The sequence below is a fragment of the Dipodomys merriami genome, unplaced genomic scaffold (genome assembly GCF_024711535.1).
Source record: "Dipodomys merriami isolate MVZ:Mamm:240054 unplaced genomic scaffold, mDipMer1.0.p SCAF_2, whole genome shotgun sequence".
NCBI lineage: Eukaryota > Metazoa > Chordata > Mammalia > Rodentia > Heteromyidae > Dipodomys > Dipodomys merriami.
Window position 1 is genome coordinate 111,178,954 of NW_027203381.1, and position 8,896 is coordinate 111,187,849.

The 8,896-nt window shown below is 41.3% G+C and overlaps 1 protein-coding gene across 3 annotated transcripts; it reads right to left on the reverse strand.

The window, feature by feature from the left end:
- Positions 1–7: 7 nt before the first annotated feature.
- Rwdd2b (RWD domain containing 2B) lies at positions 8–8,062 on the reverse strand. 3 transcript variants are annotated; one of them, XM_070030529.1, is made up of 8 exons: positions 7,930–8,062; positions 3,705–3,802; positions 3,562–3,605; positions 3,200–3,351; positions 1,787–2,013; positions 1,636–1,703; positions 1,156–1,515; positions 8–335 (listed from the first exon to the last, which is right to left on the reverse strand). In XM_070030529.1, exons 5-8 carry the CDS (start codon positions 1,991–1,993, stop codon positions 101–103), a joined length of 870 nt encoding a protein of 289 aa, XP_069886630.1. In that variant the 5' UTR covers positions 1,994–2,013; positions 3,200–3,351; positions 3,562–3,605; positions 3,705–3,802; positions 7,930–8,062; the 3' UTR covers positions 8–100. The 3 variants fall into 3 exon arrangements, with proteins under 3 accessions (XP_069886630.1, XP_069886629.1, XP_069886631.1); XM_070030528.1 differs by lacking the exon at positions 3,562–3,605; XM_070030530.1 differs by lacking the exons at positions 3,562–3,605; positions 3,705–3,802.
- Positions 8,063–8,896: the final 834 nt, after the last annotated feature.

The following is an 8,896-nucleotide window of genomic DNA, read 5'->3' on the forward strand; positions in this document are numbered from 1 at the left end:
AATAGACTTGAAATTAAATTACTTTATCTTTCAAGAAAGATTGGGGGGGAGGGGGGGTAAAAAGACCATTAGTGACAAATTTTTTCAGCCATTCTTCAACTCACTGTCCTTCCACACCGAAGAACATCTGGAAGACGTCCCCACACCCTTTGGCACTTAAGAACTGATACAGCTGACCAAAGTCCATGTGGTTCACTCTGGCTCCATTAACAACAAACACTTTTTCCTCAAAAATGGAAAATTTCCTTTGTGTTTCCATTTCATCATTCAAACCATCAAAAGGAATGTCTTCTCGATGACGAATTAAAATTCTCTTCCAATTTAATTTTCGGAGTCTAGAAAGAAATTTTCAAGCAAAAAATTTTCAAAATGTAGTAGGTAACCTATAGCACTGTACACAACATTTATAAACCAGGTTTATGAATGGCTTTTTCTCTAAGTGAATATGTGTTTACTTACAGAGCTTTATTTTAATAAATTATGATTCTGGACATGATCCTATCTCCAAATCACTGATGGCCACTATTACTGCCTTGTCTTTCATAAAGGTGGAAATTGCTAACTTGCTGCTTGAGGACTTTCTCAGAAACTAAATATTATTGATAGAGAAACAAAAAGACTAATAGCAACCCCTCCCCACCTTTTTTGTTTTTACAAAGCTACAATATAAGCAAGATGAGAGAAGAGTAAGAGACGTGTAAATGATTAGATCTTAGGCAGCATCATAGACAGGAGCTCAATTCATTCAACTGATCTCTATGGAACAGCACTTACATGTACTATATTACATGAGGGGATAATGTTGGCCATAAGTGATATCTGTTTTAATCCACTATATAAGGGGCTGAATCCATATGGAGATACATCTGTAGGGCAAACGTATTTCCATATTTTTTTCTTGGTTATGGAGCTTGAGCTCTTTTGCTTAAGCTAGCAGACTACTATATTGAGCCACAGCTCCACTTCCAGTTTTTGAATTGCTAATTGGAGATAAGAGTCTCATGGGTACTTTTCTACCCAGTCTGGCTTCAGAGATTCTCAGATCTCAGCCCCCTGAGTAGCTAGAATTACAGGCATAAATCACCAGCACCCAGCTTAGAAGCTTCTTTTTAACGTAAATTATTGACATAAAATATAAAATATGTGAAAGCAAACCTTGACCAAAATTCTTCACATGCACTTTGTGGGCCTTCCACACAAATAATACCAGGTTTCCCAGGCATGCTAAATCCCGACAGGGAAAGCTCCTTTGCCCACTCTAGAATATTTTTTCTTTTGCATTTGTTGTAGATGTGATGACTATAGATCCAGAGTCTTGTAAGAATGGGAGTCACTGGCTGGTTTGTACTTTCCCTGACATGGGATGATGGGGCATATCTGCTAACATAGCCAGAGGCATGTTCTCTAACCCATTCTGTGATATTCAGTACACACACATCTCCAATACAGTTCTGTAAGTATTCGCTCAGATCTGTGTTCAACTGAGTCTCCTGGGATCTACTTAGTAATGCTGATCTGGTGGGAAAGACAAGAGAAAAATTAAATCAATTTTCTTGAAAAGGAAAACAGTTCAAGAATTGCTGTCATTCTCAGATAACTTTTGATATCCAAAGTGACAGAATTTCTGTAACATACCTGACAGTAATTTCCGGTAGTACTGCAGGGTATTTAAAGGGAAGAATGCAAGCCAGAGAAAACATTCCCTGAGGAAACAAGGAAGAAAAATGTAATAAATATTGCTTCGAGTCTTGACATGCTCTAATTCTTCCAAAAACAAAACAAGTACCATTGCTTCCTCAGATACGACCAGGTTCAGATTGATAGTAAAGTATATTTTTGAAGATCGCCCTTCCATTGTCCCCTTTTCAATACACTCTTTCAGTTCTGCTAAAGCCAGCTGGTCATTCATTATGAGTTCATTCTCACCAGGGAACATACTCGCCAGCAGCTCTAACTCAGAGAGCTGGGCCTCTGCCTGCTCCATCTCAATCATTTCTGGACATCTGCATGTTTCTAAAGAGATAAAGATAAGACAATTGACACATTCTCAGGAAAGCTCAATAGATTAACAGGTATTAACTAAAATTATACTTACTAGAAGTCCACCTTAGGTGCAGCTATATTACACAGTCTTACGCAAGTCCATAAATACATAGAAGAATTTCAATGACAATTTAAATTCTAGCATTACAGTACTTAGTTGATTTGAAAGAGTTCTTCATCCCATATCATCGCCAATTGTGTTTAACTTGTTTTCCTGTCCTTAGTTTTGTGAAAAATGTAACAAAATATAAAATATACCAGCAAATATAAAAGCAAATCGTTCCCAAAGAGCAAGGTAATGGTTAGTGTGCTAAATTTAACCCACAAAGTGAAAGTTTTAGCTTTGTTAAAATATAGCATGTCTTTAGCAGAAATAGGGTAGCATCATAGAATAAATGAATCGTGCAGTGTGTACATGTGCACATTTTCCTCGTGGTGTTCTCCCAAGAACTATGGATTCATAGTTATCAAGGGCTTTCCGTATGCATTCTAATTTCAGATTTGATATGTTAATGACAAAAATTAAGACAATTCAGCGAAGGGCATAAAACTAGGCAGTAAAGTCACCTCTATTTTAACAGTTCATCTAGCATTTCCAACTACCACAATGAGCAATGTCATTGAAGCAAACAAATTAGGTAGTCAAAAAGCTATACTGTCAGGTGCTGGTGGTTCATGGCTGTAATCCTTAGTATTCAGGAGGCTGAGGTAAGAGGATCACAATTTGAAGCCAGCCTAGGCAAGAAAGTCTGAGGTTCAGAGAAAGAAGAAACAATTTTCATTTTACAATTCACATATTTTTATATTGTCTGAAGTTTTAAGATTAATAATACTTCTAGTGTAAAGTGAATAAAAGAAGGATTTCACTTTTTTGTGTGTGTACTAGTCTTGAATTGAGTGCCTGGGCGGTGTCGCTGAGCTTTTCTGTTCCAGGCTATTGCTCTACCACTTAGCCATAGCTCCACTTCCAGCTTTTTGGTAGTTAATTGGAGATAGTCTCATGGCTTCCCTGACCAGGCTGGCTTCAAATCTTGATCCTCAGATCTCAACCTCCTAAGTAGCTAGAATTACAGGTGTAAGCCACCAGTGCCCAGTGCATTACACTTCTGAGGGGGAAAAAAAATATTCCATTGCTGTAAAGGAAAAATTGACTTACCTTCTTAAAGAAATATGATTTTGTGAAATTCAGCACCATAATTTAGGTCAGCATTATCTTCGTGTTATTCCTTCTCATCTTTGGTAGAGGTTTATTGGACAGCTATCTTATGTTAAACTTTATCTATGATGTATCTGCATCAGGATGGATATCTAGTAAAATGACAATGATGAAAACCTATGTTAAATGTCCAGGATCAGGACAACAGTAAGTCCAGGATCTGGCTGAAACTTCATGGACATTTGTAAGACTTAGACAGTTAAAGAAAGTATCGTGAGATTTTTTGGAAGGAAGGTCTTTGAGGCAGGAAAGAAGCAAAACTAGTGGCAGGGGTTGTCTTTCTCTGAACACAAGGAACATACCACAATTAGCTCTTGATATCCAAAGCAGACTGATTCAAGGACTTCTGTAGACACCAAACACAGAGGATGTAAATGTTCCTTATGTAAATAGCATAGTAGTACTTTCAAGCCAGCCTGGGCAGAAAAGTCCATGAAACTCTTACCTCCAATTAACCACCAGAAAGCTGAAAGTAGCTCTGTGGCTCAAAGTGGTAGAGCACTAGCCTTCAGCAAAGGAGCCCAGGCCATAAGTTCAACCCCACTAGCAAAAAGAAAAAAGAAAAAGACATTTCTATAGAACCTCTGCATATCTTCATATATACTTCATATCATCTCCAAATTACTTATAGCACCTAATACAGTGTAAATACTGTGTAAATCAACATACTATATTGTTTACAGATAATGACCAAAACAAACCTGTTCAGTACAGGTGAAATTTTTCTGAATTTTCTGATTTATATTTGGATGCATACATAGATGTGAACCCATGGATATCGAAGACCAGCTGTATGGACTTGAACCTGTCTGTTTCTGATAACTCCAACTTCCAAGGCCTAATATAGGAGCTTTTTGTTCGGATTATATTCTCTCATGCTCAATATTTTGTTTACCCTCTAAACTCATTCTTGATCCTTCCTTTCTCTTTGCTGGACTTTGGCCAGCTAGCATTTATAGCTTATAAACTTCAGACATTTGTGTCTTTCCTGTTACTGGGTTCAGACAATGTCCTGGCAAGATGGGGAAGAAATGGAAGAAAAAGAGGCTATGGTACATTTCTTTATTTTCTGCTTTGGCACAACTGTATCAATGGCTAGGACTCTAGAAGATAACAGCACCTGGATATAGCTGGAATTTGGGGACAAGGGTAGTAATGGCTCTTTGAACTTGGCCATACCTCCATAAATTAAACCCCACCCCCTTTTTTTTTTTGTCGGTTTTAGGGCTTGAACTCTGGGCCAGGGCACTGACCCTGAGATCTTTCAGCTCAAGGTGAGTGTTCTACTACTTGAGCCACCGTGCCACTTCTAATTTTCTGGTGGTTTATTGGAGATAAGAGCCTCACAGACTTTCCTGCCTGGGCTGTTTTTGAATCACGATCCTCAGATCTCAGCCTCATGAGTAGCTAGGATTACAGGCGTGAGCCACCAGCGCCAGGGCTAAATAGCCTTTTTTTTTTTTTTGTCGGTCGTGGGGCTTGAACTCTGGGCCTGGGCGCTGTCCCTCAGCTCTTCAGCTCAAGGCGAGCACTCTACCACTTGAGCTACAGCGCCACTTCCGGTTTTCTGGTGGTTTATTGGAGATAGGAGTCTCACGGTCTCTCCTGCCCGGGCTGGCTTTGAACCGCGATCCTCAGATCTCAGCCTCCTGAGTAGCTAGGATTACAGGCGTGAGCCACCAGCGCCCGGCCTAAATAGCCTTTTTATAAAAAAATAACACGGGGCTAGGAAGGTGGCTCAGTGATAGCGTGCTTGCCTCGCAAGCATGAGGCCCTCGGTTCGATTCCTCAGTACCACATGAGCAGAAAACCTTGGAAGTGGCACTGTGGCTCAAGTGGTACAGTGCTAGCCTTGAGCTGAAGAGCTTAGGGACAGCGCCCAGGCCCAGAGTTCAGGCCCCACGACCAACCAAAAATAAAATAAATAAAAATAAAAAACAGTCTCTTTGGGATTTTAATACTGAGTGTATATGTTCCTATCAGATACTTGCTTCCTAATTGGACTGTGTAATGTATCTATATCAACTCATGTGCTGTATTGCCATTACAATGATCATCATTTGGACAGAGTTCACACAACTGGCAGTTAGGCAGCAGCAGTTCTAGGTTTCCATAGAGACCAATGAAGACAATCACTGATAGCTCCCCAGCAGAATGAATTTATCCCAGTTTATGACAGGGCTATTAATTTTACAGACTGAGAGCACAAACCTTAGGATACTAAGAGTAGATTCCATTCACAAAGGCTGGACAATCTTTTCCAAATTCTTTTTTTTTGGTGGTGGGGGGGGGGGTCATGGGGCCTGAACTCTGAGCCTGGTGCTATCCCTGAGCTCTTCAGCTCTTTACCACTTAAACCACAGCACCACTTCCAGCTTTTTCTGCCTATGTGGCACTGAGGAATTGAACCCAGGACCTCATGCATGCAAGGCAAGCACTCTACCATTGAGCCACCTTCCCAGCCTGTTCTTTTCCAAGTTCTTTAGAAACAAGTCTTTCTGTTTATGTCTCTTGTCCCATACCCTACCATTAGATGATTTTTTATTTTTATTTTTTGTTGGTCATAGGGCTTGAACTCTAGGCCTGGGTGCTGTCCCTCAGCTCTTCAGCTCAAGGTGAGCACTGTACCACTTGAGCCACTTGCAGTTTTCTGGTGGCTTATTGGAGTCTCTTGGATTTTTCCTGGTCTGGCTGGTTTTGAACTGTGATCCTCAGATCTCAGTCTCCTGAGTAGCTAGGATTACAGGCGTAAACCCTGACACCCAGCTAGATCATTTTTTAATATCACCAAATGGTATTCATTCAGTTACTTAGGTAGGTCATCTTATAGTACTTGGGAATAGCTCCCCTCCCCCTGAAAACAAAAAACTTTACCCATAGGTGACAAAGAAGTAACCACAATGGATCCTGGCAAAACCACATTAAGCCTTATAGAAATAACTAAATGTAGCAGTGTTGGGAGAAATCAGAAAAACAAGCAGCACTCTTGTAACACTGAACTGTCTCCTCAGATCATGGTGTAAATTGACATCATCCCTATTCTCAGTGCATCTTCAACTGATGTCTCTAACACACTATTTACCAGGATAGGTTATCAAGGCCAGGATGGGGGAAAAATCATTACATATGATATTTAGTGCTTAAATAAGCTTTTGAAATGCTAAGTGATGCAAAAATAAATTCAGGAGGTCTGCTTAAGGAAACTGTGAGTACTAATTGACCAATTGAGATAGTGGTTGATATGTTCTTATCCTATCACCCAAACTGGGATAGTATTTATCGTGGACAAATTCAGCAAATTACACAGGCATACCTTTTTTTTTTTTTTTTTTTTTGCCAATCCTTAGTTTTGAACTCAGGGCCTGGGCACTGTCCCTGAGCTTCTTTTGCTCAAGGTTAGCATTCTACCACTTGAGCTACAGCACCGCTTCCAGCCTTTTCTGTGTATGTGGTGCTGAGGAATCAAACCCAGGGTTTCAAAAGTATATGCTGACTATCACAAACTTATCTGAACTAGAACATTTTTCAGGCCAAATGGTATTAGTTTCCTCTATAGAACATGTTAGAAATGCCCACATTGACAGGAACTATTAACAGTCAACAGGAAAATGGCCTTTCATTCTCATAACCCTTGCGGAATTGATTCCTGACAAAAACCATGTGAAGGACCTTGGAAACAGATCCTTCCACTACTGAGTTTAATGTAAGAACACAGCTGTGGTTGTCACCTCAGTTACAATGTAGTGAAAATGTAGCGGGAGGCAGGAGGACCAGAGAAGCACTGTAATGACCTGGGGGAAGAGAGGATGGTGGCTTTAATTAGGGTAGTGGTGGTCAAGGTGGTGAGCAACGTTCAGGTTCTGGACATATGATGAATAGAACCAACAAGATTTAATGATGAATTATGTCAGCTATGCAAGAATAACTAAGATACTGAAAGGATGGACTTGCCATATATGTAAGAGGAATGATGATTTTGGAAACGTGAAGCTTAGTTTTGGACACAGGAAGTTGCGAGGTGCCTATTAAGTCAACTATTAAGTTGAGATGTCCAGCAGGCAGTTTACTACAATTAAGTAGTTTACAGACTGAAGGTATAATTTTGAAAGTCAACAGCACTTATTTAGAGCTTGTTTCAAGTCATCAACTATTGAAGTTGGCAGAGGGTCCCACTGAAACTGGGTCTGGTGAACGGTAATTAGCAAATACAGGACAGTGATCCGGGCAAGAACAACTATGAAAGGAAATGTCACAAGTCATTTATTTGACAAATTTCGCTGAGATTTCACACTGCTCTCCTCACCCAACAAATAATAACCTTCGAGATCATTTTATGACTCTCGATTTCAGTGACTGCTGTGAGAGTGTTCTGCGAGGAGCCGCTTGTCCTTGTGTGTAATTTCTCTAAAACAAAGGGCACAGTTCAGAGTACACAGGTTGACACGTTTCTGAAAAAAGGTCGGGCAGCCAGGGGCTGTCGCATCTAATAACTGATTGGGCCAGCGAAAGGCTGTGGGTGGGACAAGAAACGCCGAGGCGGGCTTTGGCCAATGAGCGGTGGGCAGCGCGAGGGAAGGCGGAGTCAATCCCGTCCAACTCCAGAAGAACGCTGAAGCCCCCTCCCGGAGTGCCCAGACCCCATTATCACTGGCGCCTGATGAAAGACTCACCTAGAGCGTGGCCCCTGGTGCATCCCTGTGTTTCCTGGTTGCACGGTTCCCAGCTCTCATAAAAAGAGAAAATTCTAGGGAACCGCAACTCGGACTTCACAAACCATTCTGGCGAAAGTAGCAGCGTCTGCGCTAGCGCATGCGCACAACGCCGCGACCCCGGAAGCCGTCAGTGCTCTAATTTTAGGATTCCGACCAGGCGTACTGGAAACTTAAAGGAGGAGTATTTTGGCCCGCTTCTCACTCCGTTTTTTTCCCCCCTACACATCTCCATCCCAACCCCATTGTCACTTGCAGGTGCTGCTATTGTTGGAGTATAGTGGGCACTTTTAAGTATAGAGCAGGTTGGTACCTTTTGTTTTGTTGGTTCTGGGACTTAAACTCTGGGGCTGGGCATTGTCCACAGCATTTTTTCCCCTTAATGCTAGCGCACCACCCGTTGAGCCAAAGCTCCACTTCCGTCTAAAAAGACGGCTGCTTCATTGAAGAAAAGAATCTCACCAACTTTCCTGCCCAGGCTGGCTTAGAACTGCGCTCAGGGACAGTGCCTAGGCTTATAGTTCAAGCCCCAGGACTGGCAAAAATAAAAAATCGCGATGCTATAGTGTAATGCTCCTTAAATACAGATTGGCATAGGTAGGCGGTGTATTTCCATTATAGTGTTTTCCCAGGCACGGTAATTTCCATTGTCCCTGAGGAAAGCAGGGTATTAGGAAGCTGCAAATGATGGCTGTTAGCCATGGTGTCCATAGTGTCTTGCTCAATGGACTAACTTGGAAGGAACCATGTGCGCACAGGTTAATCCTTGTTAATAATAAGACAGCTCCAAGGGTACACCAACAGGATAATAATTAGAAACGACTTTCTTTTCCAGTTCAAATTATGTAATAATGCACATAATTCTACGTTCGTTTTAGAGAATGTCCTAACATCTATGGACATCGATACAACAGAGACCTTGCAAACT

Coding starts and splice junctions, on each gene's coding strand:
- Rwdd2b (XM_070030530.1), bottom strand. CDS start 1,993: ATGATTGAGATGGAGCAGGCAGAGGCCCAGCTCTCTGAGTTAGAGCTG. Junction 1,704..1,786: donor TCGTATCTGAGGAAGCAATG/GTACTTGTTTTG, acceptor TTGTTTCCTCAG/GGAATGTTTTCTCTGGCTTG. Junction 1,516..1,635: donor CTACCGGAAATTACTGTCAG/GTATGTTACAGA, acceptor CTTTCCCACCAG/ATCAGCATTACTAAGTAGAT.